The sequence below is a fragment of the Phaenicophaeus curvirostris genome, chromosome 25 (assembly GCF_032191515.1).
Source record: "Phaenicophaeus curvirostris isolate KB17595 chromosome 25, BPBGC_Pcur_1.0, whole genome shotgun sequence".
NCBI lineage: Eukaryota > Metazoa > Chordata > Aves > Cuculiformes > Cuculidae > Phaenicophaeus > Phaenicophaeus curvirostris.
The window spans coordinates 6,297,769-6,324,108 of NC_091416.1; the positions used below are offsets into that span (position 1 = coordinate 6,297,769).

The 26,340-nt window shown below is 49.5% G+C and overlaps 1 protein-coding gene across 3 annotated transcripts; it reads right to left on the bottom strand.

Moving 5' to 3' along the window:
* Positions 1-1,892: 1,892 nt before the first annotated feature.
* LOC138730914 (transmembrane protein 45B-like) lies at positions 1,893-15,391 on the bottom strand. Of its 3 annotated transcripts, none has more exons than XM_069876554.1 (6): positions 15,376-15,391; positions 6,893-7,094; positions 5,781-5,993; positions 4,117-4,301; positions 2,898-3,043; positions 1,893-2,170 (listed from the first exon to the last, which is right to left on the bottom strand). In XM_069876554.1, the coding sequence occupies exons 2-6, from the start codon at positions 7,074-7,076 to the stop codon at positions 2,053-2,055; spliced, it is 846 nt and encodes a 281-aa protein (XP_069732655.1). In that variant the 5' UTR covers positions 7,077-7,094; positions 15,376-15,391; the 3' UTR covers positions 1,893-2,052. The 3 variants fall into 3 exon arrangements, with proteins under 3 accessions (XP_069732655.1, XP_069732654.1, XP_069732653.1); XM_069876553.1 differs by lacking the exon at positions 15,376-15,391 and adding an exon at positions 14,438-14,453; XM_069876552.1 differs by lacking the exon at positions 15,376-15,391 and adding an exon at positions 7,394-7,508.
* Between the last annotated feature and the right edge of the window lie 10,949 nt (positions 15,392-26,340).

Genomic DNA, 26,340 nt, shown 5'->3' on the forward strand with positions numbered 1-26,340 from the left:
TACTGACAGTCCTGGGATGTTTGTAGGACCAGGGAGTTAATGAGGCAGACAAATTATTCCAGACACCGAGGGCTACAGAGGGGAAAAGCGTTTTTTTGACTATATAGTGACCAGGGACAGAAAATATTGAGGTGAATGGAGATGCCGACTTGTTAAAGAGCAGCAAAGAGAGCTGTGAAGAGCTAAATCAAGCCTCTCCCACCTTCTAGAGCAAGGAGTGCTTTTAAAAACCGAGGTCAGCTTTAATCTTGGATTAAATGTGCCCTGGGATGGAAACCACCTCTGACTTTTGGGGGTAGCAAGGAGGAGGTTGTCTGCAAGGTGACTGCAACCTCAGCCAGGCTGGAGTTGTGTCCCTGCAGCCCTGGGACCTGCTGCTGCCCTCAGGTGGCTGTTGGATGGGAGCAGGGAAAGGCAATAATTCAGAGCAGAGCCGGAATAATTCAGAGCGCCACGCAAGGCCTTTTTGCTGTTCAATTAAGTCGATTTCTGTCCCATGGCACTCTAGGTAACTGGGTTTGTCACCTTGCAAATAGGCTTTTGGCTGTGCATTAGGAGGTGGCAGCCTGCAAAACGCTCTGCCCGGGTTGTGCCTCATCACAGCAGCAAGAGGAGTTCATGCAGTTTAGAAAAACTATTCCACTCGGCAGACCGAAAGTATCTGCAAAGTGATCAGTGGTTACAGCTCATGAGACCTAATCGCATGGCGTTTATCAGATGGATTTACAGAGATGTATTGCTCCGCTGTTTTAAATTCTCTTCATACCAAGCTGTTTGCACCTCCTGATATCCAGCTCTGCAAAATAAACTGGCTCGGTGGTGGAGGTATAAGCTGGTTAGACTTTATAGCACTGTTAATAAGCCATAAAATCCAGCCGGTAGCCCCCTCGGTCTCCACCAGGCTCTTTGCACAAGGGAATTGCTGTTAAAAGACAAGCTCTGCTGCCTCTGGGTGTGAGCACACAGCCGCAAATGCCTGCACCTGCAGGAGATGCTCTTGCATTCAGTCAAGAGCACAAGCACACAAATCAGCTCCCCCTCTCCAATCCATCCATCCATCCATCCACCCCCCACGTTACCCAACAGTGAGACAACTTCAGTCCAGAGCATCCTTCCAGCCCCAGGGTCTGAGACATGAACGGTTACAATACAGCTTGCATTGGTTTTTCTTATATATATATATATGTGTGTGTGTGTATATATATATGGGTTTTTTAATACCCATACTCACTACTGGTACATTTTCCTCCTGTCTGGGAGGTGACATTTCCAGTCACTTTTGGCAAGAAATTTGCTGGCAAAGGCAGGCTAAAAACAAAATTCGTGCCTGTTTCTTCTCACTTTCCCAGCCCAGGGGTTTATTTTCAGTGGAAAACTGGGACGTTTTATGAATCCCTGCTGCTTAGCCATGTATCTTACAGCCCTTCAGGCTTTACAGGTCTGAGGGATGGATTTGTCTAAGTTATTATTACACACTCTATAATTTATCAGACTTAAATTTAAGGATATCAGCTCAGTGAGGATTTATATTTCACATTTATTCACTCTTCCAGCCTTTAAGTGAACGTGGAAACTATTAACGAAACTCTTCTTTAGCTCAAAGCTTCAGTAATAAAATTTGTATTGTGCACAATCAAGCCAGGATGTTGCAGATTTGACATAATCTCGCTTTCAACACTCTTCTACTCTTCCTCCTTAGGATGATGCCTTGGTCTGGAGGCACACGACCTCAAGTCTGGAGGTTCCAAGTACTGAAGTCAGGAAAAAAGTGAGCTGGCCAGAGGATGCCTTCCATCACCACGGCAACACACATGGGAACCCACAGCAACCTCATCGTGTGGAATTTCTGCACTGCAAACAGCGCTGCTTCCAGAGCTGGTGATATTTGGAGGGCAGATACCACCCATGTGCTCAACACGCTCCCCAGCAGCAGAGCAGTGGAGCCCTTCTTTGCTCTTCCGAAACATAAATATATAATTAGGTTTTAATTGTTTTTTTTTAGTTCTAGAAAACAGATTCTTCGCATATTTAGAGAAGGAGATTGCATCCTCTTCACTCTTCATCAGAACCATTTAAGAAGGCGGCTTGGGAGGTGGCCTCACACTTTTGCTGCCGGACTCCAAGCCCAATGTAAGGCTCTCGGCTGCCTCTCCTGCACCTCTGGAGGCAGCTGTAACACACCAGCAATAAATCACAGTTAGCAAAACACCCACACCCGTGCCAGACTGCTCCGGGGAGCAAAGTGCAATTGTAATGAACACACAGAGGGGGAGAAATTGCTATATGGGTCCTAAAACACTGGGGCTGTGGAGGTTTTTATTCTATACAAAATCTATTTGCTTGTATAGACTGGACTAGCCCTTCTGTAGCCCGCATCTTGCAAGCCAAGTAGCATCCCTGAGAGGCTCAGAGGCTGTAGGAGCACCCCAAAAAGTGGAATAAAGTCCCCTTGGAAAAGCCACGCAAGGAGATGGTGATGTCTTAGCAATCAGACAGTGCTGTCATATCTCTGATAACCCAAGGACTGTCAACCACTTCAAAATCCTTGCACAGGAGAGGACAATGTGTCAGGCTGTCCTGGTAATGCTACAATTTTTCTATTGAATTAAAGTTTGACTTCCAGCACCCAGCACGGATGCAAAATAGTGGGGTGAGTTCCTCAAGCAGCGTTGGGGGCTTGGTTATTTGATTTCTCCACCTCTGGAGCCCATGCTGACTCTCTTTTGCATTCTGTGCGCTTGACAAATAACATACACCTTTGTCTCCATGACCTACAACTGGCAGCAGTCAGGGGCTGCTTATTCAGCCACGACTTTGGACTCCAGGACTGGCTGGAGTACATCAACATCTCACTCCAGCCATCCCCAGCCCTGCCCAGATCCATGCCCCAGCCCTACCAGTAAGCGAGGGTGTAGTTTATAGCCAGGATGGCCACGGCGGCTGCCCAGTGCCAGAAGAAACACATGGTGAGGAACATGATGTTGCTGTGATCCGTCTCATCCCACATCGGACCTCCCCACGGCCGGAATAGCACGATCCCAATCTGGGTAGAACAAGCGATTTATTACCTCGGAGGGAAAAAAATCAATGCACTGAAGCCCTCCAGCAGCCCTCTGTCCATCTCTGTTATCACCTTCATGACCAAGGCACTTGAGCCCTGACCAGGACACTGGTTTTTGAAGCCTTCATTGAAGCTCAGCCTAGAAATGAGAGGTCACAGAGAGCAAGTCTGTGCCTATAGTCTCTCTTTTTCTGTACAATATGCAGACACAATTGTCTCTCTGCCTTGCAGATTCCTTTAACAACTCCAAATATAGCATTTCACAAGCTCATCCCAGGTTTAGAATCATAGAATCATAGAATCATAGAATCATAGAATACTTTGGGTTGGAAGGGACCTTTACAGGTCATCTAGTCCAACCTCCCCTGCAGAAGCAGGGGCATTTTTAACTAGATCAGGTTGCTCAAAGCCCCATCCAACCTGACCTTGAACATTTCCAGGGATGGAGCCTCCACTACCTTCCTGGGCAACCAGGTCCAGTGTTTCACCACTCTCATTGTAAATCTCTGTTTAATCTCTGAATAAACCATTTGAGTTAGCGCAGCAGACCTAGGACTGACAAAGAGGAGGAGAACCCACATTTTTTTTGGCAGTGCAGTTTTGGGAGTGGTTATCTCCAGCTGATTTCTTTGCTTCTCCAACCACTATCAAAGCAATCGTCTGGCTGTATTTTTACTCAGCCATTTTATTGCTTGGTGGCATTTGCATCTCTCTGCTAAACCAGAGGGAGTGCGGCCGGGTGCATTAGACACATTAAGCAATTAGTACTTGGTTGTTAGATACTGTAAAATGTTGCTTGCTGACTGAGAGCGCTTGCTTTTTCTCTTCCCCCTAGAGAAGCCATAAGCCAAGCCAAACAGCTATTTCAGCAGGAGCAGCCATCAGAGATGACCTACGATAAGTAAATTTTCATTCTGGGTTATGATCTATTTATGAAGTGAGCTTGGAAAAATTATTCTTCAGAGATGCACAATGGATATGCTATGTATGGCTTCTTTTCCTCCTTGCCCATTGCTCTCCTACCTTGATGCTCCTCAAAACAAGACACAACTGACCTGCCAGAACCATGTTCCTTGGACAATGGTGACACCGGCTCTGAACATCTCCAGGATAATGTTGTCACGGAGGAAGACCTCCAGCATGGTGCTGCAGGCGCCTGAAAAGATCGCGATGAGCAGCAAGGAGTGGATATGCTGGTCCAGCATGGGGCGGTGAAGGACGTGGTAATAGAAGAGACAACCTGCCAAAATACGTATGTCACCCTTAGAGCAAGAATAACAGGCTGAGAGAGTTGGGATTTTTCAGCCTGGAGAAGAGAAAGCTCTGGGGAGACCTTAGAGCAGCTTCCAGTGTTGAAAGGGGCTCCAGGAAAGCTGAGGAGGGGCTCTGGATCAGGGAGGGCAGGGAGAGGATGAGAGTGAATTGTTTTCAGCTGAAAGAGGGGGGATTGAGATGAGATCTTAGGAAGAAATGTTTTGCTGTGAGGGTGGGGAGGCCCTGGCCCAGGCTGCCCAGAGCAGTGGTGGCTGCCCCATCCCTGGAGGGGTTCAAGGCCAGGTTGGATGGGGCTTGGAGCCCCTGATCCAGTGGGAGGTGTCCCTGCCCACGGCAGGGGTGGAACTGGATGGGCTTTTAGGTTCCTTCCAACCCAAACCATTCTATGATTCTATGACCGCAGAGCCCTGGCAGAGTAAATCACCTGCCTGGTAGGTGAACTGAAACAGGTCACTACAAATACAAAGGGCTCCCCATAGCACCATCTCTCCAGGTGTCCTGGCATCCCACCATCCTGGAGGGATGAGTGGGTCTCTTCCAACCTGGTGATTCTGTGATTCTGTGATTCTGTGATTCTGTGATTCTGTGATGAGATGCCCAGCCTCGGGACAGGAGGATCTGAGCAATGTGGGGACCACAGCCAGAAGACAACAGAAGGGTAGTTTTCTTCCCATGTTGGTGCCATCACTACTTCAAATTGCCCTCCCCACATAGCCAGGTTCCTGCTGTGTCCTGCTTTTCTATTGCTTAACTTCATCATTTTCTTGGGAGCTGGAAATGATAGATTTCCTTTTCTTACATGCCTGTTGAGCTGCCCCTGCTGCTGCTTCACAAAGCGCTGGGATCAGGGAAGAGAAAATAACAAGAGATGTGCCTTTATTAAGGGATTTTCTATATAAACAAGACCTTCATTTCATAGTGACTTTTCCCTGTCTGATCCAAGAGGGGTCTGAAATCCTGACTTGTGAACTTGCAAGACAGCCTGAGACAAAATTATATTCATGATGTGCTGAAATAGGAATAAGTCACTTGAATTTGCCACGTGCAGTGCAAGCAGATGAGGGTGACGATGCCTGCAGTGCAATTAATGGCTCTCAAGGGGGAACGCAGGGCACACAAACAGCTCTGTAGACGGAAGATAAATGCAGCATCCACAAGCCATTTATCATAACGGGGAAATTCAGCCTGCTGCATTGTACCAGTTACCCTAGGAATCCCAAGCCAGGCAAAGCCAGGACCTATCGATGCACATATTTCCCATCTTACTACAAGACTGAGCTTCTAATAGATCATCTACATCCTAATATATCATGTTAATATATCACCTACGATGTGTCCTGTCTTCACAGGCGTTCGGAGAGATATCTCAGTCCGGCAAATCGTGGTCCTTCTCTGACTTCCCTTCAACATCCCTCCCCAAGTTAAACACCACCTTAAGACCAACCTTCAACGAACACAGCTATGGAGAGCATGAGGCGGTCCAGACCCAGTGGCACCACCTGGGAGATGTAGGTGAAGACGTCCACCACCCCAGAGAGGCCATAGAAGAGGTACATGGTGGTGTGCTGCCAGTTCATCAGCTTCACCCACTCGTGGTTCTCTCCACTGTAGAGGTACAAGTGTGGACCATCCGGGACGAACTGCTCTGCCAGCATCCCTGCATGGACATGGGAGATCAAGCCATGTTTCTCATGGTTTATACACCATAATATTTGATTATAGAATCACAAAATGAGTGGGGTTGGAAGGGACCTTTACAGGTCACCTAGTCCAACCTCCCTTGCAGTGAGCAGGGACATAGAATCATAGAATCATAGAATCATAGAATCATAGAATCATCAGGTTGGAAAAGACCCACTGGATCATCGAGTCCAACCATTCCCATCAATCACTAAACCATGTCCCTCAGCACCTCATCACCTCGTCCCTTAAACCCCTCCAGGGAAGATGACTCAACCCCCTCCCTGGGCAGCTTGTTCCAGTGCCCAATGACCCTTTCTGTGAAATTTTTTTCCTGCTGTCCATCCTGAACCTCCCCTGGTGGAGCTTGAGGCCATTCCCTCTCGTCCTGTCCCCTGTCACTTGGGAGAAGAGCCCAGCTCCCTCCTCTCCACAACCTCCTTTCAGGGAGTTGTAGAGAGCAATGAGGTCTCCCCTCAGCGTCCTCTTCTCCAGGCTAAACACCCCCAGCTCTCTCAGCCGTTCCTCATAAGGCCAGTTCTCCAGCCCCCTCACGAGCTTTGTTGCTCTTCTCTGGACATCTTCAATTAAATCAGGTTGCTCAGGGATTTCTGAGACAAGAGTTGATGGTTTTGCATTACAGAGAAAGGACTGGATATAAAAATCAGGCCTGCCTGTATTAAAGATGGCTCAGTTTTGGGAAGGGGTATGAGACTTGGTCTTCTCATGCTGTACTCCAACATAGATTAAGACAAGATGAACATCAAAGACACATCCTTCCATATCTGGATTCGTTTCTCTAGAGTAAAGGCTGCAGCACAGTCATCACTACAGGCTGGGAAGTTATCAGCATAGATAGTAAAATATAACCCTTACCTATTAGAGCAAAGATGATTTTGATTCCCCCTTCGATGGCATCCACATGCTTAAAGCAATAAATCCTGTAGGTTTTCTTATTTGCTTTCTGGTTGATATACTGCAGTGGGTATTTCACAGACCACCAGAGCCCGAAGAGCAGGAAGAAACTGCCTGGAAGCGCGTGACCCTTGAAGTTTGCCATCCTGACAACGTCCTCCGACTACAAGGCAAAGAAAAATAACACCCTTATATAGCTTCCACCAGTTATTTGATGTAATGCTGGGAAAAAAAAGGGATTTCCCTTTCAGGGAGGACAGGCACATGTGAATAGGAAGGAGCACTGGAAACCCCTCCAATGGTGAGAGGTGGGAAAATCGGAGTCCTCTCTGAGGTCCTTGCCCAGGGGTTAGGTAATATCTAAAAAATCCAGGGTCCAGACTATTTTACCACAGTCCCCACATCTGCTGCTGCCTTTGACATCCCAGAAACCCTCCCAGCTGCAGCTCCTGCTTTTCCTACCCTTCTGCAGGTACGAGCGAGAGCATCCGCTGCAGACCAGGGCAAAGTGGGCTTCTCGGGACCAGGCAGGAGAGAAAACACCCAGGGTAAACAATAAGGTCCAGGGTGTTCATCACTGGGTTCTTTAGCTCCTTGCAGAGCCACAGCAGTGGTGTTCTGGGTGGAAAATTGTTTAAATTCCTGACATTTTTCCAGTCCCTGGAAGGTGAAAAGCCCACCCCGCGTGTATTCCACAAAGCCAAAGCATTTTGTTTAAAATATAGCTACCCCAAGACTGTTGGAAACAAAACATCTTGGTTCTGGGCAAAGAAACCAACTTGTTCCCTGCCTCACCGCCTCCTCCCACCCCTTCTCCTCTCTCCAGAGCATCACTAAGCCGGATTGGCACAGAGCTGGGGGATCCCAGCCGAGCTGCTCAAGCCTCCTGCCCTTCGTGCTGCAGCACACGCGTGCGGGGTTAGTGGGAGAGCCAGGGGACCCGTTTCCTAGGAGAATTACAGCAATTAAAACCCAGCCGGCTCCTGTTGGCCATTTGCTGGTTTGCTTAATTAGGTAGGAGAAACGATTAGCTGTTTGATGTGGGCTCGAGCATATGTTCGGGGGCTGCCTTGGTGCGATCGCAGGTCGGTTGTGTTGGGCTGGTCAATTAGGAATTTTTTTTAATTGAGAGCAAAGGCTGTGCTGCTGGCGCCCAGGATTTCCTCCTCCATTTATTAACGCTCCTCTCCGTGCCGAGCTGCACTTAATGCTGGGCAGAAACCAGCTCCCTCGAGGTATGGATGAAATCCATCAGGGGTGTGTGGTTTGGTGCTGGACCTGGCCTCTCCATCCCAAATATCCACAACTTGTTATGCTTAAAGCACTTTCCCTGGGCTGCATTTTGGGTTTCGGTCCCTACCCACTGTTATTATAAACCCCAAAATGTTCTTATTCTGCTGTTACCTGCAGGTTGCCCGGGGAAGGGGGTTGAGTCACCTTCGCTGGAGGGATTTAAGGGATGGGTGGATGAGGTGCTGATGGACATGGTTTAGTGATTGATGGGAATGGTTGGACTCGATGATCCGGTGGGTCTCTTCCAACCTGGTGATTCTATGATTCTATTATTCTGCATAAAGACTAATTCGGGAGTGAGGTTGAACGCGCCTTGCTGCTGCCAGCCTTTGAGAGGGCAATGCGGCTGCTTTGGCTTTATAACTACCTGATTTGAGGTCGGTTTGTCCTGGGGACACCTTGTTCCTCTCTGTTGAGTCCATTCCCCCTGGCTGGGTGCAGATACCATCTCCCAGAGGCAGCTGCCCCAGGGCAGGGAAATCAGCCAGGTTGGATCAAACCTGCTAAAGCCCTGAAGCCAACCTGCCTGATTTGAACCAGTTGAACCAAACCAGCTAATCCAACACCTCGAGGTAAGCAAACATTGGCTCCTGCTGCAAACACCTTCCAGGAGCACGCGGCTACTGGCAGTAGCAGGCACGGCTGGCGCCCTTGCAGCTTACACCAGACTGCACAAATACCCACCAGATATCACAGTGGGCTTCACCCAAACAAGTTTAGGAGGGGTTTTAGGGTGGAAAAGCTGTGCATGGGAATAAAAGACACTATTAATATATTCATATTTGGACTGTGAGGGGTTGCCCAGGGCAGTGGTGGCTGCCTCATTCCTGGAGGGGTTCAAGCCCAGGTTGGGTGATGCTTGGAGCCCCTGATCCAGCGTGAGGTGTCCCTGCCCACAGCAACCGGTGGAACTAGATGATCTTTAAGGTCTCTTCCAACCCTAACTATTCTATGACTCTATGATTCTATGACTATTTTCTACCCCGTGGGCTTTGCAGGCAGCCGTGAGCAGCACTGTGAGGCTCTGCCTTATTTCATGACTTAAAAGGAGAGTTTTGTTGGTAGTAGGTGCACTGGGTAATTAAATACAAAATCAAAGCAAGGTGCCATTGACAGGCAATGCTAGCACAGTCCAGTGGGTTAATACAATAGAATCATAGAATTGTTTGGTTGGAAAAGACTTTTGAGATCACTGAGTCCAACCGTACCTGTCCACTATAACAGTCTTCAGTCCTTTGAATGAGACAACCAGGGTACCAGAGCATCCACCTGTATCCCTCTGATTAAGGGAGCAGCGTACCTGAGCCAGGGAGATGGCTGAAAAATCTGCATTTTCTGGGTGAGTAGAGAATCCCACCACATACATGCAATGGTGTAATGCCAGGATAATGACTGAAAGCAGAACTAAACTGATCCCAGAATACCACGACAAGAAGTACTGCAGCCATACCATGCTAGTTTAATGCTGTAATTATAACACTACAGCAATATATAGTAAAAAATATAACTCCATGGCTGAGCATCAGCAGTTATATTTTAAAGGCAGATATTTAATGGGATCTGATGGTTTCGCACGAGATTGATGCAGTCAGAACAGCAGGACCTAAAGGATACATCGAACAATCAAATAGGGAAACTTAAAGGTCACTTAATGGAGTATGCACGACCTGGCTGGTCAGCACACCCACCTTGCAGCCCTTTGGCAGGTTGATGGGGTTGTTTCAGGACTGCTGCCACCCACACCCTCCTGATTGCTCACCAGCAGGAAGCAGGGTGGCTTACCTGGGATGCAGAACAAGCATAGAATTCGTAGAATCATAGAATTATTTGGTTGGAAAAGATCTCAGAGATCATCAGCTCCAAGTGTACCTGCCTACTACTAAGTCATGTCCCCGGGCACTTCATCTACCTGCCTTTTAAACACCTCCAGGGATGGGGACACAACCGTTTCCCTGGGCAGCCTGTTCCAGTGCTGGAGAACCCTTTCAGGGAAGAAATTTTTCCTAACGTCCAACCTAAACTCCCCCTGACAACAGCTTGAGGCCATTCCGTCTTGTTCTATCACCTCTCACTTGGGAGAAGAAACCAACATCCACCTCTCTGCAACCTCCTTTTAGGTAGCTGTAGAGAGCAATAAGATCTCCCCTCAGCCTCCTCTTCTCCACGCTAAACACCCCCAGCTCTCTCAGCCGCTCCTCATAACCTTTGTTCTCCAGATCCTTCACCAGTTTTGTTGCTCTTCTGTGGACTCGCTCCAGGACCTCGATGTCTTTCTTATAGTGAGCGGTCCAGAACTGAACACAGGATTCAAGGTGCAGCCTCACTAGTGCTGAGTCCAGAGGGAGAAGAACCTCCCTGGCCCTGCTGGCCACGCCGTTTCTGATCCAAGCCAAGATGCCATTGGCCTTCTTGGCCACCTGGGCCACTGCTGGCTCATGTTCAGTCACCGCCAACCAACACCCCCAGATCTTTCTCCCACTTCTCTTCCTCCTTTGAAAACATGCAAAAGGTGAGTACAAAAAAACCCAATTATGTTTGCTGCTGTGAGTGCCCTGGAGCAAGCAGGTCTCATTTATCCATGCAGTGGGATTTTGCCTGCAATCAACCTCACCAGGGAAGAGAAAAAGCTGAAGGTCCAGCTGATGCTGTTGGCAGCACCACCACTATTACAGGGCATTGCTGTCAAGCACGCTGCTGCCCCATTCCTTCATTGCCTAACTTGCACGTTTGATAACGCGCCTGCGTCCCTGCTGGCTTGTAATTAATGCACTTTGTCCCCTGTTTATTACAATGCCGTGTGCTCCACCGGCTTAATGATTTACTGTTTCATCTGCTCTTATCAACTCCCGAAGGAGCTGGTTTCTTCTTGGTTCATGCTAATGCACCCAACCACCCAGGGAGGCATCCAAAACAGCGTAAAGAATGGGAAGGAGCACCCTGGCAGCCACAGATAATCCCTTTGCAGCCAAACCCTGGGCCCTTTGAGTTTTCCAAAGGTCTTGTTTGCTTTACTGAGGTTATTTTTGGTAAAGGTTTTATTAGTGCACGTCTTGGTAGGGGCATCACTTCCATTTTCACCAGCTTGGATATTAGTCTGAAGTTCACCACTGGAAACAGCTCACAGCCACCACCCTGCAACTAACTTTGCCCTTTGACCTCCACGAATCAAGCAGTTCAGACACACGTGAGCTGGTTTGCTCGCCGTGGGACCTGTTACCTGTCTCTCGGAGAGTCTGTGGCTGGCAGGGATGGTCCCCAGGGAAAGGCTGACTCAGTGAAGAAGATAAATGTCTTGGCTGGCAAAAAAAAAATAATCTAAGCTCAAGCTGAGCTGGGGAAAGCCATCGAGGTGTGTGTCTGGGAATAATGAAGGTGGTTTGGGTCTCTCTGGCTGCTTCCGAGACAGCAGGAGAGCATCAAACCCAGACCTACAGATGGAAAGCAGCTAAGGTGCTTTGGCCAAAAAAGCATCCTCCATCAGCCCATTTCCTACCTACACGCTCTCTGTGTGCATCGCGTCTTCCTCTGAATACAAATAGTCCCACAACCCAAGTCCCAAAACGGGAGGCTGGGAGGGGAGGAGTGGTTCCACCACTGGAGGCGAAGACGTGGAGGAGAGACAATGGTGCCTCTGCAGATGGAAGGATGGCAGAGGAGACGCCCGGGCGATGTCAGGAGAAGGATCTCCCGCAGGATGAGCTCTCCTGTTTCCCTCTGCCTGCCTGCACTGCCTCGCTCCATTACCAGCACTGTCTCATTTGTCTGCAGAGGCACTTCTAATCATAGCAGCACTTCCATTAGCTCCCCTAGGAACTGGATCCCTAATGCATTAATGTCGAACTAAAACCCCACTCTGAACCATTTTGTCCCATTATCATTGGTTTTATCTATCTCTGCCTCCATCTGCACCGGGGAGCGCGAACAGTGACACCGAGCAATCATGATACTTGTCTCTAATACAAGCCGTGTCTGTGAAACTAGGAAAGCAACTTTTCTGCCTCTAAAAGATCCTTAAGGGCTTTAGTCTTATGTTCAAAATGATCATCATCATCAGAACCTATTAGGCTCAATTGCTGGGGAGTATCTGAAGGACCATCAGGTGCTGTGGGAGCTTGTACAGCAGCTGCTGACAGACACGTGAGAGAGACCCAGGTAATGCTGAAAGGCCCATTGTGATGGGAAAACCCAACATGGAAATTCAAACTGGGATGAAAGCTTCAAACTTGGGATGCAGGACCCGAGACCTCTTTAGGAGACCAAACAGACCCACTTGAAAAGAGACACTGGGGGAGAGAGACCAAAATGCTGGTGATGGAGAGGTAATATTGCTCCCTGCCTGCTGCCTCCCTTTGCCTTCTGTTTTACAGGTCTCTGCTTTGGAATCTCCATTCCTACCTCTGTGCCGAGTGATGCCATCAGGGAGGTAGCAAGAAGCAGTTCTGAGTTACAGCCCAGCAGAGAAAGCTGGGAAATAAAACAAATTAACCAAAGCCATCTTAATTACAGGGGCTCAGAGTGGGTGCTTCATCATCGTTCTGCTTCTCCTTATGACCTGCATTTTTTTATTTGTGGTTTTGAGGCAATGAGGTCTGACTTTAAAAATGATCTGTTTTGGGAAATGCATGTTACCATCCTAAAAGCCGTTTTTCTTTGCCTCTGCGTGATGCTTAGGAGATTAAATGCTTTCTAAAGGTGGTGGTTGCCATGGGACTGGGGAGCCAAGGTCAGCACAACAAACAGCCCCTCCAGCTCCGCAACGTCCAATGATGGAATAACCCTGACTCCACCAACCCCTCTTACCTCACACGTACCGACACAAACCAGCGACCCCAAACAAGCTTTATCGCCACAAAAATGGGTGTTTTCCAAAGATGAGGTGATCACTCATCCTAAAATGGTCCCAATTGGCCCACAATGCAATATAAGCTAAGCTATCCTCCCAGCTGCCTTCGATGCCCCTCAAGGAAAACTGTGCAAGACAATCTCCTGAAGAAACCATGTGCATTGCGATACATCGCAGCTATATCCAGTTATCTGCCTTAAACACATAAACCTAAGCCTGGTGAGCACTGCAGCCACCCCTCGGTTTATTCGAGAGCTGTGGCTGCCCGGCACAAAGCTCTGCAAGCACTTGTGCCTCCACAATCGCACCCTGCACTGCAAAACTGAGATGTTATTAGAAGCGAGATGTTACTACAAGCCCGACGTTACTAGGGTGTTAACGACAAGCAGGTAGGAAGAAGGTATAAACGTTTCCCCAGAAGCACCCTGGAAAGGGAGGCACCGTCCCTTGAGCAGAGCAGTGCCCTGGACTCTGCTTTTCCTCCAAATCAACGAGGATTTGGCCACTAAAGGCTTTTCTGGGCAATTCTTCAGGAAGAGGAGGGTGGGGAGGGAGTTATTGACTGCATGCAACAGCGATTTTGGTCTAGCTGCTAGGCAGCGCTTTTGCATTTAATTTGGCTGAGAGCAGGGAGCTGGAGAGGGAATCAGGGCTTTAGGGGTAACTGCTTGTCCCCAGGCTGCCCTGCTCCCACCTCTGGACCTTTGGGCCCCATACATCGAGTTTATTTTCCAACTTCCTCCTTGGAAAATGTTTCTCAAGGAAAACGTTTCTGCTCCTGTGCCCTATCCCACCTGCCCTATCCCCTTCTGCCTGATTCAACCTGCCCCATCCCCTTCTGCTCCATCCCACCTGCCCCATCCCCTCTACCCCATCCCACTTGCTCCATCCCCACCTGCCCCATCCCACCTGCCCCATCCCCTTCTGCCCCATCCCCTTCTGCCCCATCCCCTTCTGCCCCATCCCCACCTGCCCCACCCCCTCTACCCCATCCCCTTCTGCTCCATCCCACCTGCCCCATCCCCTCTACCCCATCCCCACCTGCCCCATCCCCTTGTGCCTCAACCCATCTGCCCCATCCCACCTAACCCTTCCCCTCTACCCTATCCCATCTGCCCCTTCCCATCTGCTCCATCTCCACCTGCCCCAACCCACCTGCTCCATCCCCTTCTGCCCCATCCCCACCTAAATTTAGGGTCTCCCCACCCTTTCCCACCTGGGTAGTAGCTCCTTTCCATCCACCTAGGCAGGTGAGGTCCCTTCCCCTCCCAGGGACAGGGAATTAGTCCCACACCTCAGGATGACTTTCCCCAGACCCTGTCTGACACGAAACCCCCTCCGCACTCCAGCCCTGGCCAGTGCAGCCTTACCTGCCCCGCTGCTCCGGCTGCTGCACCTGTACCCAGGTGAGCTGTGCTCCTCCCTCCCTGCCCATGGCTCCTACCTCCTCCCAGGACACTCCCCAACCCCTGCCAGGAGGGAAAGGTGACCCAGGACACACACAAAACCCTCCATAGTTGGCCACAGTGGGTTCTTTAATTTACAGTTTTCCACCCCAAAACCCCTGACCTGAAAATGTGGCTGTTTCAAGGTTTTTTCCCCTCAAATCTTTATTATCTCGCATTTCATTGTGATGATTTAACCTTCCTCCCATCAGACTCCCCCACCGCTGAGGGTGCACGGGGCGATACCTCCACCCCAGGTCCCTGCACCGGCGCAGCCCCAGCCATGAAAAGCTGCAGAACAGATTAATTTCTTTGAAACACTTCATTTCCCATGCTTCCTGGGTCGTGATGGATGCTCCTCCAGGGATCCCTCCTCACGAGCCGTATTTCAACTCCGAATGCAATTTTCTGACCAGGCCTCCCATAAAATGTATTTTATTCTTAATAATACTTTCCACTTCCATCTCCAGCCCTGCGAGTGCTTTACAAATGTTAAATAATTAACCTCCACGACACCCGTGGGAAAGAAGTAAGCGTTATTATCTCTATTTGTAAGAGAAGCACTGACAGAGCCTTCTGTGCAGGAGCCCTGGGTTTAACTCACTTTTACGGAGCGGCACAGGTACTTACATCACTGAGCGTAGACACACCCCCCGCGGGGAATTTCTAGTAAAAAAAAAGTGGATTTTAATATTCTAAATATATTCACCATGTTCCATAGATGATTTCATGGTTAGAGGCGCTGTCTGGCCATCCCCTGTCTCTTATTATTATTATTATTTTGATTTGTTCAAATCAAATCTATTCCCTCGCCCTGTCCCATGATGTTGTTTAAACAGGTGACTTCTTGTAAAAATAATTACCCATTAAATCATCTTTTCTCACCTCTTGGAGAGGTGGGAACTGCTGGAAGGCAGGAAGCATCCCGCAGGCATCCTCTCATCACTGATTTTATCGGCGGTGGCGTTGGATGGCCAAGCCATGCATGTTTTTTCAGACTTTCCAGAGGCAAAAGCCAAGCTGCAGGCATTTCTTTTCTCTAGGTAGGCAGCTCCTCCTTTAAATTGGTCCATGGATGTTCTAGGAACCTGCTGCCATTTTAATGTGTGTCCTGCAAACCTGAAATAAATCAGAATAAATCAGGGCACTGCAGGCACACTGGGGTTTTATCCCCAAAATAACCTACACCTGGAACTGAAGCTAAGAAATAAATGGGAGGAAAACAAGAGATGGATGAAGAATCAGTGAGCTGGGGTGTGGTTGTTTCTGTGCAAGCTCATGAAAACAAAAAACCCAGGAGACCTCAAAAAAATGCAACTTAAGCATCAAGATTGCCACGTAAAAATCGTGGTCGCTAGCGATAGAGTTGTTAGGTCTGGTACATAAATCCCACAGCTCCTCTCATCTTGAAAGGCTGAGTTAAGCAAAACTAGAAACCTTTATCTAAACCTGACTCTGAAATGGAAATTTGTCCCTACCAAACTCTCTGCGCTGTTGTAGTCAAGGAAAACCAACACCAGGAAATTTGCACTGGCAAATATTTGCAGAAGGAAACCATGGGGTGTGTGGAGGGGGTGGATCTTACTATAAGGGAATAAATAACTTCTGCATTTGTATCTATTGTAGTAAAGACCATCCCTCAGCTGGAGGCTAAACAGAATCGAGCCGCAGCCAAACTCGTTTCCGTGTGGTCCAGAGCAAGCATTGCGCAATAAAACACATTAGAAATGAAAAATAATCTCTAATTTTGGGGCCCTCGGTACAAGCAAGATATTGAGCTGCTGGAGGGCATCCAGAAAACAGCAACAGAGCTGGGGAAGGGGCTGGAGAACAGGGGTTCTGGAGGTGGCTGAGAGACCTCAGGATGTTTAGTCTGGAGAGGAGGAGGCTGAGGGGAGACCTCATCGCTCTGCAGCTCCTGGGAAGGAGGATGGGATGAGGTGGGTGTTGGGCTCTGCTCCCAAGGAACAACGGATAGGATGAGGGGAAATGGCCTCAAGTTGCACCAGGGGAGGATTAGATGGATATTAGGAAATATTTCTTCACTGAAAGAGCAGCAGAGGCTGCCCAGGGAGGTGGTGGATTCTCCATCCCTGGAGGGGTTCAAATAACATGTAGACATGGCACTTTGGGATGTGGTTTAGTCAGCACAATGGGATTGGGCTGATGGTTGGACTGGATGAACTTGAGAGATCTTTTCCAACCTTAACAATTCTATGATCTGATGAATTTATAACTCTGTTTTCACTGGGGCTCGTCGACCCCTTAAAACCCTCATAGTTCCTTAACTGGTCTTGAAATCACATTTAAAGACTGTAATTAATCTAAACAGTGTTGAGATTTTGGCCTTCCCCAGCCATGGGCAGTAGGCTACCACTGAAGATGGAAGACCCAGGCACCACACTGTGGTGAACACCCAGTCAAAGAAAAGCTTGGGCTCAAGTCCTCATTAGCAGTGTCTCTAAATCTGGTTGCCTTCATGTGAAATTGGCCCTGGAAATATTCCACCATTCCTGTTCCAGGTATTTTTGCAGCCTCAAAAAGCTGTGTCGTGTCCTGCTTATCTCTAATTTTCCACCTCCTGAGGTCTATTTTCTCCCACCTACCCCATGCAGAACTTCAGCCCCTAAACATATCCATAGGACCTCCGATAGCACAGAATCATAGAATCATGGAATAATTAGGGTTGGAAGGAACCTAAAAGCCCATCCAGTTCCACCCCTGCCATGGGCAGGGACACCTCCCCCTGGATCAGGGGCTCCAAGCCCCATCCAACCTGGCCTTGAACCCCTCCAGGGATGGGGCAGCCACAACTTCTAGACCAACAAGCAGTTCTGCAGGGAATGACCAGGAAAGCCAGATTTGCTGCTCTCAGAATCATCTCAGGATGCTCTCTGGGAAGATCCACTCAGGTACCTGCAGTCTTCAAGGATGCAGTGTTAGCTACAGGCTGGAGTGTGCAATACTAAGAGGAAGGAGCAACACATAAATTTGCTTGGGAAGAGCTCAGAATTAATTACCCAAAGAAACAGGGGAGATGATGCACTGTCAGAGGCAGGAAATGAGTTCCATCATTTTTGTGTGCTGGCAGAGGGGACAGGTGAGAGAATCATCTGCCGCGTAGAAACGCATCCGGAGAGATGAGCTACACTGGTTGCCTGCAGTTTTAAGATGCGGGAAAATTGGAAAGCGAGCTGGAGAGCTGCCTGGAGCACTCGTCCAGACACAGATATTTCTGTGGTCCCTCACTGAGGTGTTTCCCTCCCCATGCCCTCCTGCACCCGTGCATGGGTGCATATGAAACCTGCCTAAATGCACGGGTGTTGTGCAGTGTAGCATATATCTGCAGGGAAATAGCTGCTTATCTACATGCCACAAAGATGATCCGAGGGCTGGAGAACCTCCTGTATGAGGACAGGCTGAGAGAGTTAGGGTTGTTCAGCCCGGAGAAGAGAAGGCTCTGGAGAGAACTTAGAGCAGCTTCCAGTATGGAAAGAGGCTCCAGGAAAGCTGGGGAGGGGCTCTGGATCAGGCAGGGCAGGGACAGGATGAGGGGGAATGGTTTGAAGCTGAAAGAGGGGAGATAGAGATGAGATTTTAGGAAGAAATATTTTCCTGTGAAGGCAGGGAGGTCCTGGCCCAGGTTGCCCAGGGAAGCTGTGGCTGCCCCATCCCCGGAGCGGTTCAAGGCCAGGTTGGATGGGGCTTGGAGCCCCTGATCCAGTGGGAGATGTCCCTGCCCATGGCAGGGGTGGGACTGGATGGGCTTTGAGGTTCCTTCCAACCCAACCCACTCTATGATTCTATGATCCTCACATTTTAGATGACTTGGCCTCTCCAAGAGGAGCCACCTCCTATGGATGCTACAGCTAGGAGGTCTCACATCAGCCCTCCCTGGACCTGCTTTAGTCCCCGTGCAGAGTGTGATGGGGAGGAAAAAGTGCCCAGGGAGGCACAAACTGGGAATTAGTAAAGAGATGGCAAAGGACTCCATGAACCCTGCTCAAAATGTGACCTGATACTTGCAAATGCCTTGTTGCCTCACAAAGACGTCTAGGAAGGAGTTTGCCAGATGGCAAAAGGAGAAGATGAATAAATCCGATGCGGCACATCTGCAGCTGCAGAGACCAAAGCATCTGTGTGTGGCTGGGTCAAAAAGGGATCAGTCTAGGGCAGAGCTTGGCAAAGAAAGCAGACACAAGCATAGAAAAAGCCCAACAGTTTCTATTACATCCCCCCTGTGAACAGATCTGAGACCCGTGATGGTCAAAACCGGCAAGAGGAGACTGGAATTAAATAAAAGCAGGGAGAGCTCAGCCATGATGTGATTCAAACTGCACCAGTCCCAGCTGGATGCCAGCACTGCAGCGTGCTTGGACAAGGCAAAAGCATTAATAAGGGACAGGAGATCATGAAAAAGAAAATTGTGTAGTTAGATAAAAGAAATATAAGCGAAAGCAAAGGCGGAGAGCAAGAAAACAGTGAATGGCAACAGAAAGGGAGACACAGGGAGAGGTGGTGAAGGCTAAAGGTAAAAGAAATTGAACAGAAATGGGAGCACAAAGTGGGTGAAACTCCTTGGGAAATTTTAACTGGGTGAAAAAATAACTTGCAGCTGATGTAGAAGGGGGAAAAAAAAGTAAGCAGGGAATGAAACGTTTGCTGAAACCACCTCCATCCCTGCACGGGAGAGGGATGATACCCGGACGACCCGGCCAGGAGAGGTCCAGGCTGCGGTGGGCAGCTGCAGCAATATTGCCCCCATGGGAGGCTGGCAAAATCCAATCTTCCAGTCCTGCGAGCTGTCCCTTTTTATTTCTGCAGCAATCATTCATTGCACAACTGCAGCATTGCTTGGCTAAATAACTTGCCATTGTCCCCCAGGCTCTTATAAAGCGAGCTGGTGCGAGTGGAGGAAGGGCATAGCAAAGAAATAAAACCACCCTAGAGGCTTCATTTTTGATTTCCACCCCCTCCTTCAAGCTGCCAGTCAGCAGTGAGTGGAGCAAGGGCACATCTCGGTGGCAGAGGGAGGAATGTCACCTCCCAGCCCCACGCCTGAACTTGCCCTTGACACCCAGGACACCTACCAAAAATGAGTAGGTTTTATTTAGGGATGCGTTGGACTTCAACATCTGGAGCTGGAAGGAGCATCCCTGGCTGCTGGTGAGGTGACTGGGGACACAGAGGATGGGCAGGAGCAGAAACGGTGGGGTTTCACCTGAAAGGAGAGAAGGAAAGTCAATTCATCCTCTTGCCACGTTAACAGCAAACTCTTTGCTTTTAAAATCAAGTTTGGGAAGTGTCATTGTTAATACTGGCATTAACTTTTTCTTCTTCCCCATCTTTACCATCAGTTACAGTTTTTCCTGCTTTTTCCCTCCTTCCCAGCACTCCAACTCTCCCTCTTGAGCAAACATTTATGATTTCTGCTAATATTCAGCATCCCAATCAATCCTAAAAATTACATTTCATCGAAAACTACACAAGAGCAAGTTCAAAACCAGATATTGATTGACCTTCACCAGTAGAAACAACAGCTCCAATGTGCTGCAAAGCAGCATCTGGTGGTTGGTGAAGGGTTTGGAGGGGAAGCTGTATGAGGAGAAGCTGAAGTGCCTTGGTCTGTACAGCCAGGAGAAGAGGAGACTGAGGTGAGACCTCATCGTGCTCTGCAGGTTCCTCACACAGGGAGGAGGAGCAGGAGCTGAGCTTTCCTCCCTGGACCCAGGTGAACGGCAGGAAGATGCACCAGGGGAGGGTTAGGTTGGACATTAGGAGAAGGCTCTCCCCCCATAGGGTGGTGGAGCCCTGGAACAGCTCCCAGGGAAGCAGTCACAGCACCAAGACTGACAATATTCCAGAAGCCTTTGGTCAACACCCTCAGCCCCACGGTGTGAGTGTTGGGGTGTCTTTGGCAGGGACAGGAGCTGGACTCGATGACCCTTGTTGGTCCCTTCCAACTCAGGGCATTCTGTGATCTCCCCAAGCTCTGCAGAATTGACCTTGAACGGCAAAGCATTTCAGCCTGCCCTGTAAATCCATGCCCACAAAGGAGGATGCTTTGGAACAGCTGTGGGAAGCGAGTGCTGGGTTTTTAGGAAGCAATATTCATACCCGAGAGCTTGCACAAGGGATTTGTGGTGTTAGATGGGAGAAGGGAGGCAGCAGTTAGGGAGGATGCCTGTGGATGCAGGGACAGAGGTTGTGGGATGATGCTGCTGTCCCAGCCTTGGACACCAGCCCCCACGTGATGTCACTGGACGTGTCTTGAGTGCGCAGAAAAGAACCCCAGGAAAATTTGGGAACACTAGGTGGTGCTGAGGGCTCGCAGAAAGTCTCCTTCACCTCCAAGGGATGCTCCGGAGTACCAGGTTGAGGGCCTGGAGGACCAGATTCTGCATCTCCCTTTTGGGGCTGGATTTCCACCAGCAGAGCTCAGTTTCAAGCCAACCCCAACCTGCCGTGTGAAGCTCCTCATGCCACTTTGCCACAGCCCTCTGTTTGCTAATGGCATTTTGCAGCAGCTGGGCTGTTGTACTGATTTTAGGAGGACTAACTCTAACGCGGTGCGTTCCCCTCCTTTTCTAGTGCTGCACCAGACAGCTCATTCCAGTTTTACCAATGGGGAAACTGAGGCACAAGGCGACGTAGCACCCAGGGTAGTTTCCACCCCCACCTGCTGTCCTATCAAGCAGCATTTTTTTTTCAGCGAGGAGCTACCATTGCCTTTGGGTGAGCCCTAAAACAAATCCCGAAGGGTTCAAACCATCCTTAAAGAATAGATGGATTGCGGCGAAGTGCCTGTTCTCAGCCTCCAGTCTCTTCAGTGCTGCGGCTTCTGCATGCAGAAATGCATCCTCCAGCACCCTTGGTCACCCCTGTGGGGAACGAGGGGGCTGCTAATTACAGTGAAACCCATTCAGGGCTCCCTCCCTTCTCCCCCATCCCCTTCGCCCACCACCTCCCATTCCTCCCCACCACCCGCGGGCTCCGGTTACGCATTTGGGACCGTAAACAGCGTCTAAAATAATTGTGCAGTTGTCACCATTGGGCAGGGGTGGGAGGGGGGCTATTTTAAAACACCCAGCTTAGCCCAAAGGGCTGAGGGGATTGCGGCACGTCCCAGCTGTCCCCACTGAGCGCGGGCGGGTGCTTCAAAGTACCAGGCGGGATGCCTCAGCGCCAGCCTGTCCTCAGCGCTTTGGCTGGGGAAGGGAGCCAGGCTGCCCGGGGACCAGCTAATGGGGCTTTGACGTGTTGTTTCAAGGGCAACTGCTGGGGCTAAGGAGATGCAGGGAGCAGCTGGAAGGGACATGGGGGTGATGGAGGGGAGGATCAGACGCGGCGTGGCCAGCAGGTCCAGAGAGGTTCTTCTCCCTCTGGACTCGGCACTGGGGAGATCGCTCCTCGAATCCTGTGTTCAGTTCTGGCCCCTCAGCACAAGAAGGATGTTGAGGCTCTGGAGCGAGTCCAGAGAAGAGCAACAAAGCTGGTGAGGGGGCTGGAGAACAGGCCTTATGAGGAGCGGCTGAGAGAGCTGGGGGTGTTTAGCCTGGAGAAGAGGAGGCTGAGGGGAGACCTCATTGCTCTCTGCAACTACCTGAAAGGAGGTTGTGGAGAAGAGGGTGATGGCCTCTTCTCCCAAGTGACAGGGGACAGGACGAGAGGGAATGGCCTCAAGCTCCACCAGGGGAGGGTCAGGCTGGACATTAGGAAAAAATTTTTCACAGAAAGGGTGATTGGGCACTGGCAGAGGCTGCCCAGGGAGAGGGTTGAGTCACCTTCCCTGGAGGGGTTTAAGGGACGGGTGGATGAGGTGCTGTGGGACATGGTTTAGTGATTGATGGGAATGGTTGGACTCGAAGATCCGGTGGGTCTTTTCCAGCCTGGTGATTCTGTGATTCTATGGGTGAGAGCTAGGGGTAGAAGAGGGAGGTTGAGAGATGTATGAAGATTTGGCAAGGTTTCACATCTCATTTCAGTTCAGAAATTGGATAAAAAACCCAAAGCAGGAGGATGCTGCAGTGCTTCTGGTCAGGTGCTGCAAGCCCCGAACAGGACATAGGGAGACGCGAGCCCGAAAGGACGTCTCTCACCATGATTTTCCCCTCGTCCTGTACTATTTCTGACAGTGACACAGTCAGTATCTACTCTCACAGGGTATCACTCACCTCTTGACTGCATGAGGCAGGGCTTACACGCAAGGACAGAGTCTGCTCCTCCACCGCCACATGAATTAAGGAAAGCAGCATTTCATTGCACACTTTTGCGGTGCAGATGCTCGACCATCTCACACCTCATCACCGAATGTACCCATCTGGCTGAGCCAAGCCACTCATGGGTGGACTTGCAGGTTGCTTTCAGCCTTGCACACAGTAGGAACACCTTCCCAAAAGCCACCTCTCCTCCTTCCATGAATAATCAGCTCTTTAAGGTCTCCTGTGAAGACCGTCATGGGTTTTCCCATATGTCCTGTACAATAGCCACGACTGGATAAGCAGATCATAGAATCATAGAGTCACCAGGTTGGAAAAGACCCACTGGATCATCGAGTCCAACCATTCCTATCAAATACTAAATCATGTCCCCCAGCACCTCATCCACCCATCCCTTAAACACCTCCAGGGAAGGGGACTCAACCCCCTCCCTGGGCAGCCTCTGCCAGTGCCCAATGACCCTTTCTGTGAAAATATTTTTCCTAATGTCCAGCCTGAACCTCCCCTGGTGGAGCTTGAGGCCATTCCCTCTCGCCCTGTCCCCTGCCACTTGGGAGAAGAGGCCAGCTCCCTCCTCTCCACAACCTCCTTTCAGGTAGTTGGAGAGAGCAATGAGGTCTCCCCTCAGCCTCCTCTTCTCCAGGCTAAACACCCCCAGCTCTCAAACCACTCAGGTCAAACCATTTAGGAACTGTATGCCCATTTTGGAGAGCCTGAAGGCTTGAACTCCTCACAAGGTGAACTCAAAGGGGTTCCCAGCACCGTCTTTCAGCAGCTGCAAGCCATTTATTAGACAGGTTCCTGCAGAAGCCGAGACTGGGGGATGGAAGCAGTGGGGGCAGACAAATGCAAAAAAAACCCAATTGTGTTAATTATGGGTCCATTTGTGTGCCGTGAAGCTGCCCCAGTCCGTCATTCCGTACCCCCACGTCGCGGTTTGTTGAGTCTTAGGCTTTCATGCTGGGGTCCCAGTGGGACCCGCGTTTCTCTGCATCGCCATAGGGATGGCAGCTGCAGCTGACTTCTCCCGTTAAAAGGAACCGCCGGCACTCCAGAAACCATTTCGGCAGCATTTGTCGCGACAGCTTCTGCTAATCTCTCTTTCATTTGTAATTATTTTCTCACCCAGACGCTCCGACACCAGAGCCGCCCTCCCAGCCCGCCCCTGCAGCCGCACAGGAGCATCCTTAACTACACTTGGTGAGATAAAAAAGGATGCGAGGGTGGGAGATGAGACAGTCTTGCGAGGAAGACGGTGGGCTTCAAACGGGCTGGGGCTCCTCTGAAGGGGATTGAAGTGGACTGAGGGATGGAGCTGGCAGCTTTTGATGCAGCCCGCGCCATCTCAGCCAAGAATAATTGAACAAATAGTTTATCTGGTGAACCAACAGCTGTAGGGAACAGGCGATTTCCAGAGGATTAGGGGAGAGCTGTGAAAGGGAGCTCCCATGGGAAGCCTAAAACCCTCATCTTGAATTCAACTGGCCAAGAACACATGTTAGAGCCTTCGACTTACTTTTTAAGCAACTTTTTCTCCCCCCGCCCCTTTTTTCCCAAACTATTCCACAAACCCAGAAGCCTGAGTTGTTGAAGCACAAGGCAGGAAAATTGCATCCGTGGGCCAGAGATGAATTACTTAGGGAGTTATTCATCAACATTCTAAATAAGGTTTTCCTATTTTATGATAATACTGCTTCCAGGATTAGATCAAAATAACTTTTTTCCCCTGCCATTTCAGTTTATTGGGTTTTAAGTTCATGGCAGTCACCAGCGAGGCAAGGAAGCAAAAGAGATGACTTGTCAAGCAAAGCTTAGCCACAATGTGATGCTGGGATGTGCTTTACCTTGGAGCCACTTCACATCACAGCTTCTTCTTCCTCTGCCATGGCACAAACACCCAAAACACTCTACACCGGCTGCTGTTTTGCCTCCCCGGGTAACATCAAAGCAGATCTAATCCCAAACCCCTCAGCTCTTGATTGCATGTGAATAGATGCAATTAGAGAGAAAGATAAGGCACCTCGTGAGCCTGCTGGCAGCTCAGCTATGAAAACTACTTCTACATCTTGTCCCACGCAGTGCTCCAACCACGACCTGAAGGATCATGTCTAGGAGAGATCATCCCAGCTGTGCCCCACACCTCCTCTCCCCAGATCATAGAATCATAGAATCACAGAATCATAGAATAACCAGGTTGGAAAAGACCCACTGGATCATTGAGTCCAACTATTCCTATCAAACACTAAACCATGTCCCTTAGCACCTCGTCCACCCGTCCCTTAAACACCTCCAGGGAAGGAGACTCAACCCCCTCCCTGGGCAGCCTCTGCCACTACCCAATGACCCTTTCTGTGAAAAATTTTTTCCTAATGTCCAGCCTAAACTTCCCCTGGTGGAGCTTGAGGCCATTCCCTCTTGTCCTGTCCCCTGTCACTTGGATGTTGCATGCCACTGAACCAGACTCTCCTAACACTTTTCTGCTCTCACTCAGACACGGATTACAGCTTTTTCTGCTGTTGTTTGCAAGGTCCAGAGCCTTCAGTAGCCAAGGCTCACATTGCTCAAAAGTCAAGTGACACGGAGGAGGCATTGTATTGGAGATGCTTAGGGAAAGCCTCTAGCACATGCTGTCTCTCCCTTGAAAACACCTGCAGACTATCCAAAACCATCTCAATCCACCTGCAGACCACCTCAAAAGCATCTCAATCGACCTGCAGAGTCATCATCATGAGGCATGAGCTCACCCTGGACAAAAAGACATGTCTAGAAGAGCTGAGATGAGCTGCTGGCTTGACTTCCCTCTCTCTCCTTTCTCTGTCAAGTCAACCAGCTTTGATTAAATATCTCATTGTCAAAGAGAGACATGAAATAAAACCCCTTTTCCCAGCTAGAGGTAAACTCTGGTCACCCAGGTCTCTGGGCACAACAGACCCTGCCAACCCAACACTGAAATTGCATGCATGTATTCACCCCAAGTCAGCCCAGGTTTGAGGTTGTCCCCATTTTCCCCAGGGAGAAACAGTGTCTCAGCCTAACCTACACCACATTTAAAGCTGGAGATCTGGTGGTGTGGTCACTGCAGGTTTCCTCCTAGCCCTGGTCTGCAGGAGATGAGAGGGCAGAGCTGGTGGAAAGCGTTAAGATCAGTGGCACCCTCCTTCCCTTCATGCCAGCTCCAGATCCATCCTCAGACTTAATTTGGATCAAGAGAGAGACAGATTTAATGACCTAATCCCTATTTTTAGAAAACTAGTCCTCTGTGGAGTATGTATTTGGCAATCCCTGCAGCTGCATCACCAGCAATGAAACCCTTTGGGGATGGGCTTTGCCTAACTCCAGTCACTCAGCAAGAAAATAAACTTTTAAGCTCTTCCCTTGCTGGTACAATATTATTCATTACTGCATTTTCAAAGGAGGTTTATCTGGGCTAGTTTTAAATTCATAGACAGCAAGAAGTCCCTGTAAAATTATAGCAATTTCTAATCTTTTCTTTTTATTACACAGGGAAAAAAAAAAGTGACAATTTCTGGAAGAGAGATTTGCAGGGGGTTATTAAACCCCGACAGGTTTTGGTTTAGGAAGGTTGTAAACCACCAACTGCTGAAAGCT